This window comes from Oryctolagus cuniculus, chromosome 4 (assembly GCF_964237555.1).
Source record: "Oryctolagus cuniculus chromosome 4, mOryCun1.1, whole genome shotgun sequence".
Lineage (NCBI taxonomy): Eukaryota > Metazoa > Chordata > Mammalia > Lagomorpha > Leporidae > Oryctolagus > Oryctolagus cuniculus.
The window spans coordinates 9,065,377-9,088,406 of NC_091435.1; the positions used below are offsets into that span (position 1 = coordinate 9,065,377).

The following is a 23,030-nucleotide window of genomic DNA, read 5'->3' on the forward strand; positions in this document are numbered from 1 at the left end:
GAGACAGAGAGAAAGGTCTTCCTTTTCTGTTGGTTCACCCTCCAGTGGCCGTTGCGGCCGGTGCACCGTGCTGATCCGATGGCAGAAGCCAGGTGCTTCTCCTGGTCTCCCATGTCGGTGCAGGGCCCAAGCACTTGGGCCATCCTCCACTGCACTCCCTGGCCAGAGCAGAGAGCTGGCCTGGAAGAGGGGCAACCGGGACAGAATCTGGCACCCCGACCGGGACTAGAACCCAGGGTGCCGGTGCCGCAGGCGGAGGATTAGCCTAGTGAGCCGCAGCGCTGACCAAATGAATCTTTTTTAAACAGAGAAATTTCTAGTCTCTTATACTTCCCTCCCTGTGACCTGATGCCTGTTGTTCACAGTTTGGGCACTGGTGCTGTCAGAGGAGTCTCTGAAGGGTGGGCTTTTCCTGGGAACAAGCAGAGCTCCACCAGGCATTACTCTAGGATAGACACAGATTCTCCATGGTTTTTTCCATGGAGATAGCAGATAGGGGAGCTCCCAGTGTAGACACACATGCCTGTCAGACTCCTGAATGTTCCCTGAAGCCATCAGTCATGCTCCCTGCAGCCGTGTGTGTTAGCAGGTTCCAACTTCGCCAAGCCCTTGTCAATATTTATTTTCTTTATTTCTGACAACAGCCTCCATCTCACTGCTGCACAGGAGCTGGGGAGGACTTCCTGAAGGTGGGGATGCCCATTAGGGGAGATGGGGCCTGGAAACGGCCCTCAGCACACAGTGCCTGGAAGCGCTTGGTGCCCATGCAGTGACGCCTGTTACTGTGATGTCACTCACCTCTTTTTCTGCAGGGCCTCTGGGAGTCAGATTTCTCCCTGGCCTCAACACCAGAAGTCATTGTTTTATTGTCAGCAGATGGTATGTTTTGATCTTAGAGGAAATGTGAATTCTATAGCGGATCCATTGCCTTCCATTGGTCACCAGAAAATGCAGAGGCAAATCTATGGCCCTTCCAGATGGATGAGATGAAGTCCCACGATTCATCACCAGTTCAGTCCTGGCTGTGTCTTTCCTGTCCACCTCGCACCCTTGTGTTACCTCCCCACTTCGTTGGCCTTACACTTAATTTTACCTTGTGTGTCCCCGTTTGAGCTTCCTTAGCTTCTTCCTGCAGCACAGTCCGAGTCGTTTCAGGCACTTGAGCCTCAGATGCAGGGCAGCAAGTGGCTGCTTCCCAGAGGTCTTCCTGGGGCCTCTCCTCCCTCCGTGGCCGCTGTCTGGGCAGCACGGCAGAGCGAGCCTGTGCCTGGGATTCTGCCGCACCTGTGCTCGCTGGAGAGCTAACGGAGCCAGGCAGTTCCGGCCCCTCATTAACTGCCACTTAGGGTGCCTTCTCCACCTTTCCTGAGTCAGTTTCTCTGAGCCCCTCCTGGGGAAACAGTGCTCTCCTTGCTCGGAACTCGTGAAGGTCCAGTTACGCACTGAGCCTGGCACTGAGCACTTTCTTCTTTCCTGAGAACCGTCTGTCGCCTGTCTCAGCCATCCTCTCGGAAGGAGGAGACTTTCCAGACCCTTCCCCGCGTGTCTTCCGGCTCCTGCACTCCGCACTTGGGTGTAGGAGTGGTGTCTCTCCTTCCCTCTCTAGCTGCTCCAGCTTCTCTGTGTCCATCCTCTCTTCCCTGACTGGTGCTTCCTCCTGCGGCTGGAGTGGGAGGCTCTGCCACACTGTGGCCCTGCGTGCTACCTTGGCTCCCTTCTGCCTGCCCCCGCACACCTGCACTCTCCTTTGTACGGAAACTAAGCCTGCCTGCTGCCCAGCCCGACGTCCTAGAAACCTGCGCAGCTTAAAAGCTGGGAACGGCTTCGCTGTAGACACTTCCTTCCAAACAGAGATTGCACCACTCTGTGTGGAGTGTTCCATGTGCCAGTTTCTGGTGAAGGCTCTCGTGCCTGGAGGAAGGCTTCTCACCTTCGCTTCTGAGTCCTCTGACCTCCTGTCTGTGCACTTGCCTTGCTGTTTCCTCTCCTGCTTTATTTCAGGGCTGGTAGACCTGACTCCTCTCATGTCTGTGCTGGACGCAAGGCAGTGATGATGGTAAACTCAGTCCCTGTGGCAGGTATTTGACCTGTCTTTTGGATGCTGCCTCTGCTCCAGAGTCCAGCTTTCTGCTAATACCTACCCTGGCAAGCAGCAGGTCTTGGCTCAACTAGTTGGGCCCCAACACCCATGTGGGAGACCTGGATTGAGTTCCTGCTGCCTGGCTCCAGCCTGACCCAGCTGTAGCTGCTGCAGGCATTTAGGGGAATGAACTGTTGGATGGGGCCTTTCTGCTGCCTGTCCCTTTTTGTCTCTTTGCCTTTCAAATAAATAAATGAAGGAAATCTGCGAGTTGATGTGGCTTCCTTAAAGAAGAACACATTTATGCCTGTCCGCATAGAGCACCCAGTCCCCGTGTTTTCAGCTCCCGCCCCCTCTTCTTTCTTACGTTCCTGTGCGCTTTCCCTCAGGAGCTGAGCTGTGGGTGATTTTAGGGCGTGTCCGGTGGGATGAGCCTTGTGCTCTGGGAAGCAGGAGGAGTTTGTGTGTTCTGTTGAAGTGTACCTTCTCTTTATTTCTGAGTGCTTGCTGAGGTTTTCTCCTGGAACTTTTTCTAGTACATTCTGGAAAAAGGTACTTCTTGGGGAAGTAATTTCAGATACAAATGAGAAGACAAGTTTGGACATAACCCGGAAGATATGCTGTGACTTCATAGAGGAGACCTGCTCTGTGCTTCAGAAGGTGAATTTCTTGAATGTCATATTCTCTCTTTAACGACCTGTTTTGCTTTAGAAGGTACTAGTTTTTCACTAGTGATAGAACATTTATAAGAGTACTGTTTCAAAGTGAATGTTGATGCAGTCTCTATTTTCTTTTTTAAAATGATGTATTTATTTTCCATTTTATTTGAGAGACAGGGAGAGATAGAGACAGACAGAGATCTCCCATCTACTGGTGCCCTCCCCAAATGCCTGAGACAGCTAGGACTGGGCCAGGCTGAAGCCAGGGGCCTGGAACTCTATCCGGGTCTCCATGTGGGTGGCAGGGGCCCAAGCACTGCAAGGCCTCATCTACTGCCTTTCAGCCTGCATATCAGTAGGAAATTGGACAGAAAGCAGAGTGGCCAGTTCTCAGACCACTCTGATGTGGGATGCGGGCATCCAAGAAGTGAATTATTGCTGTGTCAAATACCTGCCCCCTTTTCTTCATTTTTGATAAGAAAAATTATGTGTGTGTATATATATATGTACAACATGATGTTCCATATATATCTATGTATTATGGGGTGGCTTAATGAAACTAATATAGCATTACCTCACTCCATTTTTTATTTATTTATTTATTTATTTTTTGACAGGCAGAGTGGACAGTGAGAGAGAGAGACAGAGAGAAAGGTCTTCCTTTTGCCGTTGGTTCACCCTCCAATGGCCGCCGCGGCCGGCGCGCTGCGGCCGGCGCACCGCGCTGATCCGATGGCAGGAACCAGGAGCCAGGTGCTTTTCCTGGTCTCCCTTGGGGTGCAGGGCCCAAGCACCTGGGCCATCCTCCACTGCACTCCCTGGCCACAGCAGAGAGCTGGCCTGGAAGAGGGGAACCGGGACAGAATCCGGCGCCCTGACCGGGACTAGAACCCAGTGTGCCGACGCCACTAGGCGGAGGATTAGCCTAGTGAGCCGCAGCGCCGGCTACTTCACTCCATTTTTTTGTCTTTTTTGGTGGTAAGAACACTTAAAATCCACCCTTTTAGTAATTTTCTAGTATTCATTATTATTAACTGTAGTCACTATGTTGTGCAATAATCAACCTCAACTTTATTCTTTATGTCCAACTGAAATTTTGCATCCTCACCCTGCAGCCTGTAGTAATTGCCATCTGGTCCTGCTCCAGAGGTTGGCTTTTGCGTTTCAGTGTGGCATTGCGCTTCCATGTCTGGGTCTCTTCACTAAGCACGGTGTTCTCTGGGTTCAGACACGCTGGCCCCAGCGGCAGGATCACGTCTTTCAGTGGCTCAGTCATCTTCCATTGTCCCCATAACACGCATCCCTCCCCGCTCTCCTGTCGATGGAGCCCGTGGATTCCGTACCTTTGCCTGTACTCTGTGTTCGCTCTTTGCTTAAGAATTGTGTAGTTTTATGGGTGTTCCTGTACCTCTTAATAATTAAAAATTACTGCATGACTTTTTGGTAATAGATTTTCAAGTACGTTTTCTCTTTTGTTTTTGTTTAATAAATATTCCAAGTAAAGGAGAAATTGTCCATGTGTGTACACATGAGTGGTGGTCAGAAGGTGATTTTAATGAACTTTGAGGACGTCCTCAAGGTCAGTCAGTGAGACACACAAGGACCAGTACAGTGAGAGGGTCCCAGAACCTCTGGTTTCCTCGCTGGCACAGGCCAGTCGTGGAGACGGAGCCGAGTGCAGCTTGCCCAGCCTGGGTATTAATTGAGGCTACAGAGTTCCTGTTTGGGGTGATTAAGAGAAAGGTTTGGAGGTGGCTCATAATGTGACTGTGCTGCATGCATGGGTGACCTAGATATGACGTTTCAGTATGTTACTGTAATAACACGTACGTTCACAAACCTTGCAGATTTCCCAGATGAAGGATGACAGCGTGGCTTTGCTGCCCCAGCTCGCTCTGGTGGAAACGCTGTGGATGGAAGAGCTCCAGATCCTCAGAGTGTCTGCCGAGGTCCTGGGCACTTCGCACACAACCGCTACCTGACCTCCGTCACCTCCTGCACACAACCGCTACCTGACCTCCACGCGATCCCTCCGTCACCTCCTGTGGTGGGTGGGACTTCAGCATTTTTAAACAGCTTTGGTGGATTAGATTTAATTTGTATAGAATTATGTTTAGGTGATGAATGGTTTCTACTGAACACCTGGGTACTTAGTCCTTTTCCTTGTGCTTTTCCCTCAAACACTGAACTTCAGGAGCGTCTCTGTGGATGGCGTGGTGGCCGCTCCCAGGACACGGGAGGATGCCTGTGGGGTGGAGCAGGTGCCAGGGCTGCTGGCTGGGAGTGACGACGGCTGGGTCCGCTGAGGGACGCCCTGTGAACTCTGCCGAGTAAGCAGCAGTCCCAGAGCATGCACGAGGAAAGTCCTGAGCTGCAGGAAGCGAGGAGACCGAGGGAGCCAGGAGCCAACCGGGACGTGGAGTGGTCTGGCACTGCGTGAACTGTTCTTACTTGACTTAGCAGCTGGCAGAGGGCAAGAAGCTGTGCTCTCAGGGTGCCCTGATCCCGTTGGGTGAAGGGGCAAGTTGGCGCTGGGTGGTTTTGGGCGGCCAGTCCCAGCCCGTGTGGCTCTCAGCTTCCAGTCCTGCCCTCTGTGGGATGCTGACTTGCACGTGGAGGAGCCCTGGGGGGCCTGGGGTCCAGGAGGCGGGAATCCCCCTTCAGCCTGCTCCTGGCCTTTGGCACACCCCAGGCAGGGCCTGTGAAATACGAACTGGGGAGAAGGGCTGGCTCAGCCGTACAGATCTTCCACCTTAACTTCTGGTGTCCTGGACAGGCCTTTCCTGGCTGCATGCGGGGCTGGGCTCGGTGGAGGTCAGCAGACCCAAAGCTACCCTCAGACTGGGGCCTGTGTTCTTACTCTTGATTTTGTTTTTTATCCACTGTAGACTCAGTGGATACTCAGGGGACACTCCCTCCATAACTGTCCGTGACCTGAGGGGGCTCCCTGCAGAGCTAACGGAGCCAGACTTGCAGAGGTTGGGGTGGCCTGTGTGGGGGATGCCCCGGGGAAACCTTGCTGCTGCCCAGAGCCCTTCTGTTTTCCCTGCTGAGTGTTCCTTCTTCCCAGAACTTTCCCAGTGTGGCGCTCAACAAAACCCAGTGAATAGGGCCCCTTGCGTCTAGTGACAGAGTCTAAATAAACTGTTTTCATTGTCATGGCTTAAACGTCTCTCCTTGTTTGTATAAATGGTTTGTGTTGATTTTATTGTTTATTTTCATTTTGTTTGAAAGAGCGAATGATGAAGAAAGATCTTCCATCCTCTCCCCAAATGCCACAGCACCCAGGACTGGGCCAGGCCAAGCCAGGAGCCCAGAACTCAGTCTAGATCTCCCATGTGGGTGGCAGGGACTTGAGGACTTGAGGCATTCCTGGGTGGCATTAGCAGGATGCTGGTATGGAGAGCAGAGGGGACCCGTGCACTGTGACAAGGGATGCAGGTGTCGCGACGGGTGTCTTGACTGCTGCACCAAATGCCTGCCCCGATTTTATTGTGTTTTTGTTAGTGTGGTATATGTGTGCTCTGCCAGGGGCGGCAGGCGTCTTCTGGGGAGGACCGACTAGTAAATATTGTAGGCATTCCCAGCCGCATGGTCTTTGTCCTGACTGTCCTGCAAAGCAGCATGTCTCGTGACTGTGTTCCCTAAGGTTGTGCACTGACGCCTGTGCTAGTCCAGAATTTCTTTCTCCTGTCCCTGTTTGTGGGCATGTATGTAAATATATTAATTCCTTTATTCTAAAGGGGAGTCCCCATAAAAATTATTGTGTATTAGTTGTCTGGTGATTACAAAAAATGCACAGTGACATAAAGTGACTACTCAGAACCATTTACAGATGAAAATATTTCATTGTCTAGAACTGCTGGGTGTTTATTTGGTGACTAGTTGTCTAAGACTTTCTGTTTGCAGACAGTTCTTGGGTCTGTATCTCCCCGGCAGGAAATTGGGGGTTCCTGGTGGCACAGCTGGTGGCCACACTCTGCCTCCCTGGTGTGTTGCGATGACGGCCGCAGACCTGCATTTCCTTGTATGGAGAGGGCCTGCGTGGGGTGAGCTTTACCCAGTGGCACTGTTTTCTTAGTCTCCAGTGGCCACCGCCTCCCCTGGCCATGATTTTCCTCATTTTAGCTTTCTCTGGCTGTGATGTGGGCGAGCCAGGTTCCTGAGCACTTCCCCCGCTTTGTGTCTGGCTGCTGAGTCTGTGAGTGTTAAACCTCCCACCGCCTGCTTAGCCCCGGGCACTGGGAATTGGCTGCGTTCCTCTTTAATCTTTCCAGCTAAAAACAGAAGAGGCTTCTGCATGGAGGTGCAGGTGGGCAGTGACCTTGAGGAAGTGGAGCTGGGACTCTGACGATTGCTTTGTCACCCAACGCTGACACTGCCCTTTGCCGGCCGTGGAGGTGGGGAGTGGGGAAGTGATGTCTGCTCCTTGGTGTGCAGAGGCAGGTGTGTCCTGAGAGTGTCACTGGGCCCTGAGGAGGACAGTAACAAACCTGTGCCCACACTTCACACCAGTGTGCCCAGGCCTCACAGTAGTGTGCCCCATGTCACCAGTGTGCCCAGGCCTCACAGCAGTGTCCCCAATGTCATCAGTGTGCCCAGGCCTCACAGCAGTGTGCCCTGTGTCACCAGTGTGCCCAGGCCTCACAGCAGTGTGCCCCATGTCACCAGTGTGCCCAGGCCTCACAGCAGTGTGCCCTGTGTCACCAGTGTGCCCACACTTCACACCAGTGTGCCCAGGCCTCACAGTAGTGTCCCCCATGTCACCAGTGTGCCCAGGCCTCACAGCAGTGTGCCCTGTGTCACCAGTGTGTTTCCGCAGCCATTTGCTGCTTCACCTTCATAGGCATTTATCTTCATGGTTTTGTTATAACCTTGATGTGAGAGTTTATTTTCTTTCTTTTTTTAAAGGCAGAGTTAGAGAGGCAGAGGCAGAGAGAGAGATTCTTGCATTCTCTGGTTCAATCCCCAGGCCGCAATGGCCAGAGCTCAGCCGATATGAAGCCAGGAACCAGGAGCTTCTTTGGGTCTCCCACGTGGGTGCAGGGGCCCAAGGACTTGGGCCATCTTCTGCTTTCCTAGGTCATAGCAGAGAGCTGGATCAGAAGTGGAGCAGCCGGGACTCGAACTGGCGATGCTGGCACTGCAGGCGATGCTTTACCTGCTATGCCACAGCGCCGGCCCCTAGAGGTTATTTTCTTATGTCTATCCCATGTAGTTTTATTAGGAAGAGATACAGAGAGCTCCAGAGAGGCGTCTGTCTGCTGACTCATTCTCCAAATGTCTGCCACAGCCAGGGCTGGGCCAGGCTGAAGTCAGGAACCCAGAACTCCCTCTTAGTCTCCAGGAAGTTGAGTTCCAGGGCCATCGTTCTCTGCTTCCCAGGCAGGATAGCAGGGAGATGGATCAGAAGCGGAGCAGCCAGGACCAAGCAGCTTGAGATGCTGGCATCGCCAGCTTCACCTGCTGCGCCAATACCCTGCCCCCCTAGTCCACACGGTTTTAACAGTTCACTAAGTAAAAAAAATAACTGCCCACAGCAAGAGGCAAGTTAATGGAAGGTGAGGGTGGCGCCTCACACTGCCCGGGTGGCTGTAGTCGAAGGGTAGCTAAGCAGTGTTTCCCAGGGTGTGAGGAGACCGGAGCCGCCTCTGCTGGGGAAAGAAGCATAAACGCCCAGCACTGTGCTCCCTGGAATACAAACACCCGAGCGAGCTGGAGCTGTGTGCCGCCGTGGCCCGCTGCCTCCTGCGTGCTCACCGCAGCACTGGTCCCAGTGAGCCCCAGGACCCCTCCGTGGGCGACGGGACCAACCCACGCATACAGCAGGCTGGGATCCAGCCACGGAGAGGAAAGGCCAGGTGCTGACGCTGTGGTGCACGGGACCTGGAAGCATGGTGAGAACCCATGGCAGGAGGCCACGGGGAGCAGCGTGCCTATGCAGTGTCCGGAATGGGCGCATCTGTCGAGATGGGACGGGCTGTGGTGGTTGCTGAGGGCTGTGGGGCTGTGGGGATTACAGGGTGCTGGCGACAGAGCGGGGGGTCTGTCTGGGGTGGAAATGGGGACTGTTCTACAGCAGCCTCTGCTTGACACTGACATGGGCTGAGCCCTGCACTGTCTGTGCGCGACTTAACCAGAGTGGGGGTCATCTTCCAGCAGGGCTCGGCTTCTGGGACAACTGTTCCCGGGAAGACTCGCGGCGCTGTGGCCGTGAGGGTGAGGCACACTCCCTCCACCCACTCCTGTATCCATGTGGCCCTTGATTTGGTCACGGTCTCCTGATTGGTGAAGGTGGAAACAAGCGCCCACAGAGGCCAGGTCGTTGCTCAGACCCCGCGGCTGCCCGGTGGCAGCGCTAGGATCTGGACGTCAGCCACCCTCCACGCTCTGCTGTTCCTGTTCCAAAGGTGGCGGTGGTGAGAGGCTGCCCCAGCAGGACTGCGGCACATTCAGGCCTGGTGGATGGGCTGACTCCAGGGAACACTGAGAGGCCGCTGACACAGCCCTGCCTTTGAAATGCACTCCCTCTTGGCTTTACCCGCAGTCTACTATTATGAGCAAGGGGGCTTGTTAACAACGGGCAGGGGCCAGTTGTAGGGCCCAGAGAGCCGGCTTCCCATCCCCAGAGAGGGCTGATGGAAGAGCCACAACCCCTGGAAAGGCAACAGCTCAGAGCCTGGCCGTCCTGTGCCCAGAGGGTACGCAGGTAAGTGCGGAGCCCACGGGTGTGGGTGGGGCCACTCTGTTGGAGTCTTCATTGTGATCATGGTTACCAAAATGGGCCAGGTTGCCGGAGCTCACCAGTGTTCAGAATCAGAATCTGTGGTTGAAAGGCCACAGGATGCGGATGGTAAATGAGCCCTCAGTGATCTCCATCCATGCTGAGTTTGTATGCTGGGTCCTGGGTCCCAGAAGAGGATGCCCAGGGTTGATGGGCTGGCTTTTGACTTCTGTGTTAAAGATCGTGTGACGCGGAGGCTGCATCAGAGGACCGGGGCCAGAGTGGTTCTCAAGACGATGTCATCATGGCTGGCGTTCAAGCATCTGCCTATGGCGCCAGCATCCCATATGGGCGCCGGTTCGAGTCCTGGCTGCACACTTCTGATCCAGCTCTCTGGGAAAGCAGTAGAAGATGGTCCAAGTGCTTGGGACCCTGCACCTGTGTGGGAGACTTGGAAGAAACTCCTGGCCCTTGGCTTTGGATTGGCTCAGCTCCAGCTGTCATAGCCATTTGGGGAGTGAACCAGTGGATGGGAAGACCTCTCTCTCTGTCTCTCCCTTTCTGTAACGATGCCTCTCAAGTAAGCAAATAAATCTGAAACTAAAAATAGATGACGTTCTTTGACCCCCTATGTGGTGACGGAAGTTCAGGTAGGTGGGTAAACGTGGGATCCAGGATCAGCACTCACACTTTCCACCCATTCTGTGGACTTGTCCCCCCGCCCCCGCGTTCTCCTCCCCGACACCCTCCCAGAGAAACTCCCAACCTCGGGAAGAACCAGGGCTGACCAGGGCCGTGGGAGGTGGGAGGATGTGGTGGCCTCAACCCAAGCCCAGGCCGGGAGGGACACAGCCACCGAGCCCCCCTGTGCCGGGTGTTGCTGTTCGTCTTTCTCCCTGATTTCCACCGTGCAGGCCGTACACATCTTCTGTTGGAGAGGAAGACGCCTCCACATCATGTAGCTGGGGTCACACACCAAGATGTGCAGAGTCCGATTTCAAGTCTGATTGCTCAGGGACCCCGTTGCTGCCTTCAAGGACAGGCGGTCTGGGGTAGATGGTAGGTGGCGCTCACCACCTGGAAGTAGTTTATTTCATTTTTCTTGTTTGTGCAATCTCAAGAGTAACTTCAGTGACCTCACTGTGTGTGTGAAGGACCCGGGCACTCTGCTCTATCACTGAGCTGCAGGGAGGAAGGGGGTGTGCCCAGAAGGCGGCATAGGCCACGCCCCCAACAGCAGCCCCCTGCCGGTCACCATGGCAACCCACAGCTGGGCAGGGCAGCAGGTATCAGAGGACCCAGAGGGAGGGGCTGCCTGGTTGGCCTGGTGGGGCTTTGTCCACTTCTGACAATTAGCGCTTGGAAGCTTTCTCCTGGTGCCCCCGAAGCTGCTCGGGTCCCCGAGTTCTTTCTCCCCAGCCTTTGGCTGAGACGACAAGGCAGGCTGCAATACTTGGTAATCATCCCGGGGTTGTGTCTGTGTCCTGATCGCAGAGGGAGGCTCCAAACTGCTCCCGTGAAAATCAGGGACTCCGACTTTGGCTGTCCCCCACACCCACCCCATTCTCCCCACTGCTCTCTGCCGAGGGTCTGGTTTCATTGGCCTGGGTGTGCCAGGGTGTTGGGCAATTGCTGTTCCCCAAAGTTCCCTCTCTGAGCTTATGGGGTGTAGGGGCAAAGTAGTATTTTTTTTTTAAGACTTTATTTATTTACTTGAAAGAGTTACAGAGAGAGGGAGAGAGAGAGGTCTTCCACCTGCTGGTTCACTCCCCAGATGGCTGCAATGGCCGGAGCTGTGCTGATCTGAAGCCAGGAGCCAGGAGCTTCCTCTGGGTCTCCCATGTGGGTGCAGGGGCCCAAGGACTTGGGCCATCTTCTACTCCAGCCCCGGCAAAGTAGTTTAACCCTTCCCAGCTAGAACATTCTGCTTTCAAAGGCCTTCAGTTACAGTAGTGTTGGGAGGCAGAAGAGAGTGTCAGTTCCTATCCTTTGCATAAATAATGAATAATGTTTTAAATTATACTAAGCTGTGTTGAGTGCAGATGAACCCCAAGATCAAAAGCGCCATCATCTGGTTCAGCAGACACTGTGAATGCCCAGCCCAGAACAGGTGGCCGATGGATAGAGTTCAACCCCAGTCTCCTTTCAAGCCACTCCTGTAGCCTCCAGCGTTCGGGTTCAGCTATCAGGTGTCTGTGCTGTGCTTGAGCCACTTCCATCTTCCTGCACTAGATGGCGAAAGAGGACCGCTGAGCTGAGGCCTTGGGGCATGGCGGTTCCTTCCAGCAAGAGTGCTCTCCCCAAATATTCCTGGGATTCAAACCTGGCCAAAGCCACTCTCTGTGTTGCTCCTGGGGTAAAATACAGACGTTCATCTCCTCTTCGGGGCCCTAGGAGCTCCTTGGGCAAGAAGCAGTCAGGTAAACATGAGTTCAAACAGCAGCTGCCCTGGCAGGGCCTGGCCAGGTTGGGGTGGGGGCTCAGAGGTCTGGGCAGAGGAGGGGCAAGTGAGAAGAGGCAGGAATTACCTGCCTGTGCCCAAGGCCCAGGAGCGGTGAACCAACAGCATTTCCTCTGAGAAGGACAGCGTTCCTCCTGCAGGTGGCAGGTTTCAATGCCCAGCACGGGTGGTAGCAGGTGGACTCGGTCACCCTGATAGGCAGGCAGAGAGAGGAAGGGTCATTCTCAAGGTGTTAAAACTGACCACCACACAAGGAAGGGAAGGCCCCTGGCTCCTCTTCTGCCAGATGTTTCTAGAATCACAGAGAAGTGTATTTTGTGGGGAGCTGGGCAGAAGCCATTAGGGACGCATGTTGGATCTGAAGACAGAGCTTCAAGGTGATGAAGGCAGGCAGATAGGATAAAATCGGTCAGATCTGTGAGCTGGAAGACCAAGCCTTCACCACGCCCCTCTGTGACCTCATGCCCCTACCTAACCCCACCTGTACGCCCATCTGCCAATCAGGCTATGTAACCCCGCCCCTTTGAAAGTGGATAAAGGCCTGGGACTTGTGGGCCCCTCCATTATTGCCCTTGTTGCCCCGTGCTTTTGGGCCGCCGGCGCCCTGCTTTCCTGCCTGCACGCTTGTTCCACGTGGCTCGCTCCTGGCCTGCTCTCTGCTTGGTATGGACCCAGCTTAGTTTCTAGACTTCTCTTTCTCCCTAAATAAAGCCCTCACTCTCCTGCACATTTCTCTCACTGAATAAAATCCTTAAAAACTTACCGTGTTGTCTGGCCTATTTGAGCCAGTATTTAGAATTCTTCTGTGAATACGTGGCAAGAGCCCACAAGCTTAACAATACTGGAAATGATTAATAAGCAGGGCGCTATCGGAGGTAGAGTGGCCAAACCTCTCCCATCCAAGTGTTAACCAGGCCGGACCCTGCTCAGCTTCCGAGATCAGACGGGACCGGGTGCGTTCGGGGTGGTACGGCCATAGACAAGTGACGGAACCTCTGTGTGCCCTTGCACTCCTCGTCCCCGGGCAGCCGACAGACTGCAGACCCCACCTGGCTGGTGGCAGGTGCTGCCCTAGCAAAACTTCATGCTGTGGGTTTATTCCGGTGGCCTCATCTGAAACCATTTCTTTGGTCTGCTGAACTCTCTCAGTGGCTCTGTTATCTGTTCTGTTATTTTCCTGAATTCACCTTGCAAAGTGGAGGCTCCTGCTACTTTCCCCTCCTAATCCCCACCTCTCCTCCTTGCTACTTATGTATATTTCTGGCTTCCTCTGCACTGGAAATTTGTCTTGTCTTTGGCAGGTGGATCTCAACTTGGGTCAGTAGAGAAAGCTAGAGGTTGCTGTTTGATGGGCGTTGCCTGACTGGTGTGGGATTCAGAGACGGCTGGAGTATTCAGAGGAAGAACCAGGCACACTGTTGCTATCATTCACTGTAGTGAGCAGGCAGACTGCATGGCTCAGGCCGAGGGCTGTGGCGCACCTGCATACAGCCATCAGCAGAAACTGAGCGAGGTTGAAGAAACTGAGCGAGGGAAGAATGCGTCGGTCTCTGTATTCAGAAGGCCGGAGCTGACTGCCCGAAGGGAGGCAGTGTAGCCACTATTTGCATACACGCACATGGTCTTGGACGTTGGAAGTAGCCCAGAGGGGGCTTAAGGCGCGCGGAGGACGCGCCTAGGTTCTAGGCAAAGACTACCCCATTTTACGCAAGTCCCGCAGATTTGGGTCTCGTTGGGGGTCCTGGGCCCTGCTCCGAGGACTCATGAGACCGTCTGACTCTGGGGCAACGCTGTTCTCAAGTGAGGTGGTGGAACAGGAGCTGCCCGGAGCCTGTGGGCAGTCGGGCTGCGGAACTCAGGCTGCCTCACGCGCATGCGTGGGCCCCCAGTGCAGAGTGTGGCCCTGAGTCGCTGATGCGTCCCCGTGGCCCGGGGCCACGCACTGCCAGGTGGCACAGTGGCGCGTTCTGAGCATTTCCAGGGACGGAGCAGCTGTGGGGTCCCTGGAGCAGGGGGTGGGGTGGGGGGCCGCCCTCCACGAGTCAGTGCTGCCTGCTCCTGCCACTGGGTTCCAACATGCTGGGGACCACACTGGGCGGCAGCCTGCAGCGCTGTGGCCGAGCCAGTGGCTCAGCTTTGTTCTCGCCCGTTGGCGCAGACTATGGCCAGTGGTGGCAGGCAGGGCCTGGTGTCCCGTCCTTTGTCTATATAAATTTTTGCTTTCTTTGTGTGTGTGTGTGTGTGTGTGTGTGTGTGTGTTGAGGGCAGACTCCCTCTCATGGGCTGTGACAGCTGAGTTGTGTCTTCCCTCCTAGGGCTGTCAAACAAAAGCCACCCTGGACTCAGGCTCCTAAGGCGGCTGCCGCCTGCAGGAAGCAGGGCCTTGCCTTGGGAATGCATAACTTACAGTAAGTTCTCAGCAGACCAAAAAGAAAATATTCCTTTGATCATGCTCCGGGTTTCTTCCTCCCCCTGTTTTATTTCATTTGCAACATCACTCAGGCCCAAGTGGCATATGTCAGGAGTCGCCGGCCAGCGCTGCAGGCAGCTTGCGAGGAAGAATCTCCAGGCAGTCATCCACGCCAAAAGGAGACCTGCGTTTGATCTTTTCGGTTTTTATGGTTTCTGCAGAGGTGGCGCGCGCCTGCATTCTTTAGCCTCCTACCCCCTTTCTATTTAGCAAGGAAAAAAGCAAATCCTGCAGGAAGTAGCACTTCACAGCTAATTTCCCCTGCACCCGAGAAGTCACCACAGTCCACCAAGAGTCATTTGAAAAACACGAGTGTGATTTATTTTTCGAGCTATCTAAACACTTGCACCAGCTGCCGGGCGGTTATGCGTTGAATCATGACCTCGGGCCTCCCAGTGCGCGTGTCCCTCCGTGACCTCTGTGCTTCTGGGTCAGAGTGTGGCCAGCAGGGCGGCGCCCTCTCCTGCAGGCAGTCTTGGTGGATGCAGGATGGCTTATAGCCAGCCAGCTAGAATCACCCGATAAGAGTGAGGCCCGGAAGATGGTGGAAATGGCATGGATGGAGGCTGTGCTGTCATGGGGACCGGGCCTTCAGCACCAGTGGTCCTCACACCATTCCGTATGGCGCCTCTTCTCCCCTGCGGTCCCGCACACAGTGTACGTGATGTAGCTTGGGGCTAGTTGGACGCGCACTGTAACTGTATGCATACTTCCTCCATGTTCCCGATGTCTACACATATGTTCCCGTGGGCAGGAGACAGAGTGCCGTGACCGAGTGTGGAGAGGTCGTGAGAAGTCCTCACAGCCTTGTGTCTCCTATGCTGGGATAATTCCAGAGGAGTAAGACACACCAAGAGCTGTGTGTCAGTGCTAGGGCGCATGCTGCACCAGGGGTTGGAAAATTATATCCAGTCCCTCTTTTTGCAAAACAAATAATTTTTTTCTAAGTGAAAGCTTTTGTTTTTGTAATGGCAAAATATGCATAATTCTTGCTGATGCAGAACATGGACCGGTTTACTTCCTGTGATACACGTGTGCTAGAGAAAGCAAACGCTTCGTAAAGCTGGGGTGCACATGCCCTGCACTGGCCAGCGTGGCTCAGAGGCGCGGGTAGTGGTGTTCTCATTCACCGGCCCACAGGTGCACCCACACATTCTTTGTTCACCCTGATATTTTTCATATTAAACTTGCATGCAGGAGTGAAGCTCAAAAGAAGGCAACAGAAACTACTAAAGCACACTTCGCAAACGGTCTACCTTGTGCTTCCTGCGTATCGGGGGTCAAAGATCTCTGCTTCACACTACCCTGACTGCTTTTGCCCCAGAAGGCTTACCAGCGACGCTGGAGACACCAGGTAGGGTGCCCATGTCCCACATCGGGGTACCTGGCGTTGACTCTCCCTAGCTCTCCTGACTCCAGCTTCCTCCTAATGGACCTGGCAGGCAGCAGTGAGGGCCCATGAGTTGGGTCCCTGCCATCCACATGGGAGACTTGGATTGAGTTCCTGGCTCCTGGTCTTGGCCCGACCCAGCCCCAGCATTTGAGGAGTGAACCACCGTATGGGAACTCTCCCTTTCTCTGGGAAAGGAAGGAAGGCAGGAAATCCAAAGTGACATGATTTTGGGGCTACCAATCCATTCTCAGGTATGGGAAGAATCGTTTGATTTTCTATCAGGGATGTTAAATTCTTATTGCAACAAATTCTGTACCCCACATGGCTGTCTGGGATGAAGTTATGGTTGATTTTAGTGTGTGAGATTATTTTCTTGTTGCAAGATTAGGGCTTTCTTCCACCAGAGCTCGGCTGTGATACACAGCAGTGGAATTGGAAGCCCCAATGAATTTTCTGGAAAGAGAGGTCCCCAGGGACAAAGCAGAGAGGGTCATTCATGTGAGGTCACAGGTCAGACTCTAGTGTTCTGGGGTGTGGGTGGGGATGGGGTACTGAGAGGAAGGCAGAGCAGACCATACCCGACTGGTCCTCTCTGGTGAGTTTTCTGGACTGGTCTGCTGAGAGGGAGAACATACTAGCACTGGGCTTTGAAGGCTTCCTTAGCAGGTAGCCTCTCTGTCATTGACCGTCACAGGGAGGATGGTGGGCCTTGTCCTGCTACCTCTCGGGGCCCTGGCTTTGCTTCCCATCAACAAGCACACCCGCCTTGCTGCACCCAATCCAGCAAACAGGAAAAGAGAAAGGAAGTGAAGGACTTGGGGAGAGAAGCCGAGGGTTTTACAACCACGTCGCAACTCCCACCACGAAGCTCTTGTTCTCTCTCCCAATGGCTGCATTTTCATGGGCTCTCTACTCTGCAGGCGGTAACAGAGTGCCTGTTTGTGTCCCTGTCACGGGGATCTTTCCCATTAAAATGTGGCATCACTCTTTTTTTTTTTTTCTCCTTTAACATTCACTTTATTTATTTTCCCCAACGATACCTTTTATTTAATGGGTACAACTTTCATGAGTACAACTTTAGGAATATAGTGATTATTCCCACTACACCCACCCTCCCACCCCCATTCCCACCCCTCCTCTTCCTCCTTCTCCCAGTCCCATTCTCCATTAAGATTCATTTTCAATTAACTTTGTACACAGAAGACCAACTCTATACTAAGTAAAGATTTCAACAATTTGTATATACATGCATACACACACACAAAACTGAGAACAAGTTTTACAGTTAATTTTCATAATACAACTGATTGAGGACAGAGGTCGTGCATGGGGAGTAAGTGCACAGTGACTCCTATTGTTAATTTAACAACACTCTTATGTATCACATCAGTGATCACCCGAAGCTCACCCGAAGCTCTTGACATGAGCTGCTACAGCTATGGAAGCTTTTTGAATCCACAATCTCTGTCAGTATTTAGACAAGGCCATAAGCAAAGTGCAAGTTCTCTCCTTCCTTCAGAGAAAAGTACATCCTTCTTTGATGGCCCCTTCTTTCTGCTGAGGTCTCACTCACAGGGATCCTTCATGTTGGACATTTTTTTTCTCCACAGTGTCTTGGCTTTCCATGCCTGAAATGCTCTCTCAGAGGCTTTTCAGCCAGACCATAATGCCTTAAGGGCTGATTCTGAGGACAGAGTATTACTTAAAGCAACTGTCATTCTATAAGTCTGCTGTGTGGACTGCTTTCCATGTTGGAATGTTCTCTCCTTTTTAATTCTATTATTATTACCAGACAGTTGATATTATTTATATGATCCCTTTAACATTTAATACTATCTATGTGATCACTTTAACAATTAAGATGGTATTTTTACCACCCAGCTTAATGGGATTTGGGGTCCCATGGCAAGTTTTTAAACTGTACCCTAAGAAGTAAGTCTGTAGGAATGTTTGCAGAACTATACAGCTTTATAATTACAGACTTCCTCCTCCCTCTCTTATTCCCGCTCTTATCTTTTACTGAGATCTATTTTTAATTGACTTTATACACATATACTTAACTCTATGTTAAATAAAGAGCTTAACAAATAGTCTGAAGAAGAAAAAAAACCCTGTTCATCAGTCAAGACAAGGGCTATTCAAGTCATTGCTTCTCAAAGTGTCAGTTTCCTTTACACAGATTTCCTTTTAGCTGCTCTATCAGGTATCACAGATCAGGGAGAACATGGGGTATTTGTCCCTTTGGGTCTGGCTTATTTCACTAAATATGATGTGTTCTAGATTCATCCATTTTTTTTTTTTGCAAATGACCGGATTTTTTTTTAATCACTGTGTAGTATTCCTCCTCCCTCTCTTATTCCCGCTCTTATCTTTTACTGAGATCTATTTTTAATGGACTTTATACACATATACTTAACTCTATGTTAAATAAAGAGCTTAACAAATAGTCTGAAGAAGAAAAAAAAACCTGTTCATCGGTCAAGACAAGGGCTATTCAAGTCATTGCTTCTCAAAGTGTCAGTTTCCTTTACACAGATTTCCTTTTAGCTGCTCTATCAGGTATCACAGATCAGGGAGAACATGGGGTATTTGTCCCTTTGGGTCTGGCTTATTTCACTAAATATGATGTGTTCTAGATTCATCCATTTTTTTTGCAAATGACTGGATCTTTTTTTAATCACTGTGTAGTATTCCAGAGTATGTATCCCATAATTTCTTCATCCAGTTGTCAGTTGACAGGCATTTAGGTTGATCCATGTCTTAGCTACTGTGAATTGAACTGCAATAAACATGGGGGTACAGATAACTCTTTCATTTGCTGATTACATTTCCCTTCAGTGGGATGGCTGGGTCATATGGTAGGTCTATATTCAGATTTCTGAAGTATCTCCATACTGTCTTCCATAGTGGTTTTACTAGTCTACAATCCCACCAACAGTGGATTAGTGTACCTTTTCCCCCACATCCTCACCAGCATTTGTTTTAAGTTGATTTCTGTATGAAAGCCATTCTAACTGGGGTGAGGTGAAACCTCATTGTGGTTTTGATTTGTGTTTCCCTGACAGCTAGTGATCTTGAACATTTTTTCATGTGTCTGTTGGCCATTTGGATTTTATCTTTTGAAAAATGTCTGTTTAAGTCCTTGGCCCATTTCTTAAGTGGGTTGTTTGTTTTGATATTGTGGTTTCTTGATCTCTTTATATATTCTGGTTATTAATCCTTTATCAGTTACACAGCTTGCAAATAATTTCTCCCACTGTGTCAGTTGCCTCTTCACTTTGCTGAATGTTTCTTTTGCAGTACAGAAGTTTCTCAATTTGATGTAATGCCATTTGTTAATTTTGGCTTTGGCTGCCTGTGCCTCTGGGGTCTTTTCCAAGAAGTCTTTGCCTGTGCCAATGTCTTGCAGGGTTTCTCCAATGTTCTCTAATAATTTGATGGTGTCAGGTCATAGATTTAGATCTTTAACCCATTTTGAGTGGATTTTTGTGTAAGGTATAAGGTAGGGTTCTTGCTTCATACTTTTGCATGTGGAAATACAGTTGTCCCAGCACCATTTGTTGAAGAGAGTGTCCTTGCTCCAGGGATTGGTTTTAGCTCCTTGGTCAAATAAAAGTTGATTGTAGTGCTTGGATTGATTTCTGGCATTTCTATTCTGTTTGATTGGTATATCCATCTGTTTTTGTACAAGTACCAGGCTGTTTTGATTACAACTGCCTTGTAGTATGTCTTGAAATCTAGTATTGTGATGCCTCCATTTTTGTTTTTGTTGTATAAGCTTGCTTTAGCTATTCAAGGTCTCCTGTGTTTCCATATGAATTTCAGCATCATTTTTTCTGTATCTGAGATAAATGTCTTTGGCATTTTGATGGATATCACATTAAATCTGTAAATTGCTTTCAGAAAAATGGACATTTTGATGATACTGTTTCTTCCAATCCATGAACGTGGAAACTTTTTCCATTTTTTTGTTTCTTCTATTTCTTTCTTTAATGTTTTGTAATTTTCATTGTAGAGATTTTTAACATTCTTGATTAAATTTATTCCAACGTGTTTGATTTTTTTTTGTAGCTCTTGTGAATGAGATTGATCTTAGAAGTTCTTTATCAGCCATGACATTATCTGTGTATACAAAGGCTGTTGATTTTTGTGTATTGATTTTCTATCCTACTACTTTACAAATTTCTTCTATGAGTTTCAATAGTCTCTTGGTGGAGTCTTTTGGATCCCCTATATATAGCATCATGTCATCTGCAAACAGGGGTAGTTTGACTTCCTCCTTCCCAATTTGAATCCCTTTAATTTCTTTTTCTTGCCTAATGGCTCTGGCTAAAACTTCCAGGACTATTTTGAATAGCAACGGTGAGAGTGGGCATCCTTGTCTGAGTCTGGATCTCAATGGGAATACTTCTATCTTTTCCCCATTCAATAGGACACTGGCCATGGGTTTATCATAAATTGCCTTGATTGAATTGAGGAATGTTCTTTCTATACCCAATTTGCTTAGAATTTTCATCATGAACGGGTGTTGTATTTTATCAAATGCTTTCTCTGCTTCTATTGAGATAATCATATGGTTTTGGTTCTTCAGTTTGTTAATATGATATATTACATTGATTTGTGAATGCTGAGCCATCCGCCTACATACCAGGTATAAATCCCACTTGGTCTGGGTGGATGATCTTTCTGATGTGTTGTTGGATTTGATTGCTCAGAATTTTGTTGAGGACTTTGCTCTGCCATTTTTCCATAAATATTCCTATTTTTTACTTTGGATTTCCTTTGTACTTTTACTGGGAGATTTCCTTCCTTTACCTTCTTCTGAAATGATGACAGTGTTTCTGTGTGCAGCACACCCTGAAGCATCTTCTGCAGGGCTAGACGGATGGTGACAAATTCTTTCAAATTGTGTTTGTCATGGAAGGTCTTTATTTCACCTTCATTCATAAATGAGAGCTTTGCAGGATATAGTAATCTGGGTTGACAATTCTTTTCTCTTAAGACTTGGAATGTATCTCACCATTCTCTCCTAGCCTAGGGTTTTTGATGAGAAGTCCACTGTGAGTCTAATTGGAGATCCTCTGAAAGTAATCTGGCGTTTCTCTTCTACACATTTTAGAATCTTCTCTTTATGTTTCACTGTGGAGAGTCTGATTATAATATGTTGTGGTGAAGATCTTTTCTGGTCATGTCTATTAGGAGTTCTATGCACTTCCTGTACTTGGATGTCCCTTTCTTTCTCCAAATTAGGGAAATTTTCTGTTACTATTTCACTAAAAAAGCCTTCTAATCCTTTCTCTCTTTTCTCACCTTCAGCAACTCCTAGATTCCATATGTTGGGTTGCTTAATAGCATCCTGCAGATTACCAACAGGGTGTGTTTTCAGTTTTCTAATTTCTTCTTGTGATTGGTCTGGTTGTATAATTTCCTGTGCTTTGTCTTCTAAGTCTGATATTCTTTCTTCTGCTTCGCCAATTCTGTTGTTAATGCTTTCCACTGTATTTTTTATTTGTTCTATTGAATTCTTCATTTCCAAGATTTCATTTTCATTTCTCTTTCAGATCTCAATTTTGTGGGAGAAATTTTCTTTCATGTCATGTATGTATCTCATTAGTTGGTACATTTGCTTCTGATTACTTCTAAGTAATCCTATGATCAATGTTTTGAATTCTATTTCTGGCATTTCTTCAGTCTTGTCATCTTCACAATCTAGTATTGAAGTGTTGTGTTCTTTTGGGAGTGTCATGTTGTCTTCCTTATTTTTGTTTCTTGAACTGGTGTGTTTGTTATTTGGCATTTGTGGAGATACTTGTTGGTTTCTCCTCCTCCTTTTTTTTATTTTATTTTATTTTTTTTGCTGTGGTGGTCTTTATTTTTGGACTAAGTCTGTGTGGATTAGTGGAGTGTCTGCTTTCACGGAATACCTAGAGGGGTGTGGTGGGTGTGGCCAGGAAGCTCTGTTCAGTGCTCCAGGGTGAAGGGTGTGTCTGAGGTGACATACCTAGGTTTTTAATTTTTTTTATTATTTTTTTAATCAGAGAGGAGGTTTGTACTTGTCTGTTGGTGTAGACTCAGCTGAGATCCTGTCCTCAAAGCAGACCAGTGCCTGGGTCCTAGCCCCAGTGGGTATATTAGTCATCCACTGTCCCCCCAGGACCACACAGAGGATCTGTTCAGTCCTTAGTGTAAGCTCAGATTCCCCCGAAGTGTCCGTCACCAGGTAACCTGGGAGCCCTGAGTGTATGAATCCTCCCAAAGTGACTGCCCAAAGTCCCAACCACATCCTGAGTCCTCCCACACAACCTCAGTGTTTTCACAGTCCCGGCACACAAGCCCCCCACAGCCCAGAGCACTCAGCCCCCTGTCTGTTCTCCCCATCAGATTCAGCAATCTCCACTTGGCTCGATGCTGGGCACAGACAGAAGCTGGCACAGCTGTTACATATGTCCAAAATGATACATGCTCTCTGTCAGCCTGTTACAAGATGCTATTGCAGTGTGATGGGGGAGAGAGAAAACGTGCCCCTCCTTTGTTTTTTTTTTTTTTTCCTCCTCTAGTTTGGCAGGTACACTATACCCAGTGGGGCTCCAAGCCAGGTTCCCTCTAGGCTCTTCCTGCAGCTTTTTTGCCAGTGGCTTAGGCTGCTGCAGTCTGGTCTCACCTCACTCTCCAACTTGGCTCTTGGCTGCTGGGGTCCTGAGTTATGCAAGTCCACGCCCTCCATGTAAGTCTACTGTGTCCCTCCAACTTGCGTAGAGTTTCCTCTGCTGTTTTCTCCCTGGCTCTTCCCTGAGACTGCACTCCTTTCACTTTTTAAAAACTCTCTTCTCCTAGACTAGAGCAGCAAGCTCCCTCCCTACTCTGCCATCTTAATCCGTCCTTCATGTGACTCTGCTTAATTTATGACATAGCACTGCACTGTAATTGGCAGTATACAAAAGAAATGATTCATCTGAAATAGGATAAATATGAAATATCATTCATGACAGCAGTTATAAAAGTTGTACAACATAAATCATGGCTCCTTTGATTCTGATATAGTGTAAACCCAAGGAACTATGACTCATGGATCAAATCTGACCTGATGCCTGTTCCTGTAAATCAAGTTTTAGGGGAATATAGCCATACTCATTCATTTATAAATTGTCTGTGGCTGCTTTTCAAAACTTTTAATTAATTAGACACACACACACACACACAAGCAGACGCATGCACACACAGAGTATTCCTATGCACTGGTTCA

The 23,030-nt window shown here is 49.9% G+C and overlaps 1 protein-coding gene and 1 long non-coding RNA gene across 29 annotated transcripts in view; both read left to right on the forward strand.

Annotated features, from left to right (window-relative positions):
- Nucleotides 1–5,907, forward strand: part of SETD4 (SET domain containing 4) — a 109,681-nt gene extending 103,774 nt beyond the window's left edge. For 25 of the 28 annotated variants that reach the window (XR_007914537.2, XR_007914538.2, XR_007914536.2 and 22 more), the window contains 3 exons: nt 2,617–2,740; nt 4,587–4,786; nt 4,934–5,907. Coding sequence is in view for 3 of the 28 variants with exons in the window: in XM_051833582.2 (XP_051689542.2) it covers nt 2,617–2,740; nt 4,587–4,721 (259 nt within the window). In the remaining 25 variants the exon portion in view is untranslated. Of the gene's footprint in view, nt 1–644; nt 2,344–2,616; nt 2,741–4,586 lie in introns of those variants that run through there. The other 3 variants (XM_051833582.2, XM_070071859.1, XM_070071858.1) reach the window with 2 other exon arrangements.
- A 7,694-nt stretch (nt 5,908–13,601) lies between these two features.
- Nucleotides 13,602–23,030, forward strand: part of LOC127487586 (uncharacterized) — a 65,864-nt gene continuing 56,435 nt past the window's right edge. Inside the window, exons 1-2 of the long non-coding RNA XR_011387711.1 lie at nt 13,602–14,332; nt 15,592–15,748. This is a non-coding gene — a long non-coding RNA (uncharacterized lncRNA). The remainder of the gene's footprint in view (nt 14,333–15,591; nt 15,749–23,030) is intronic.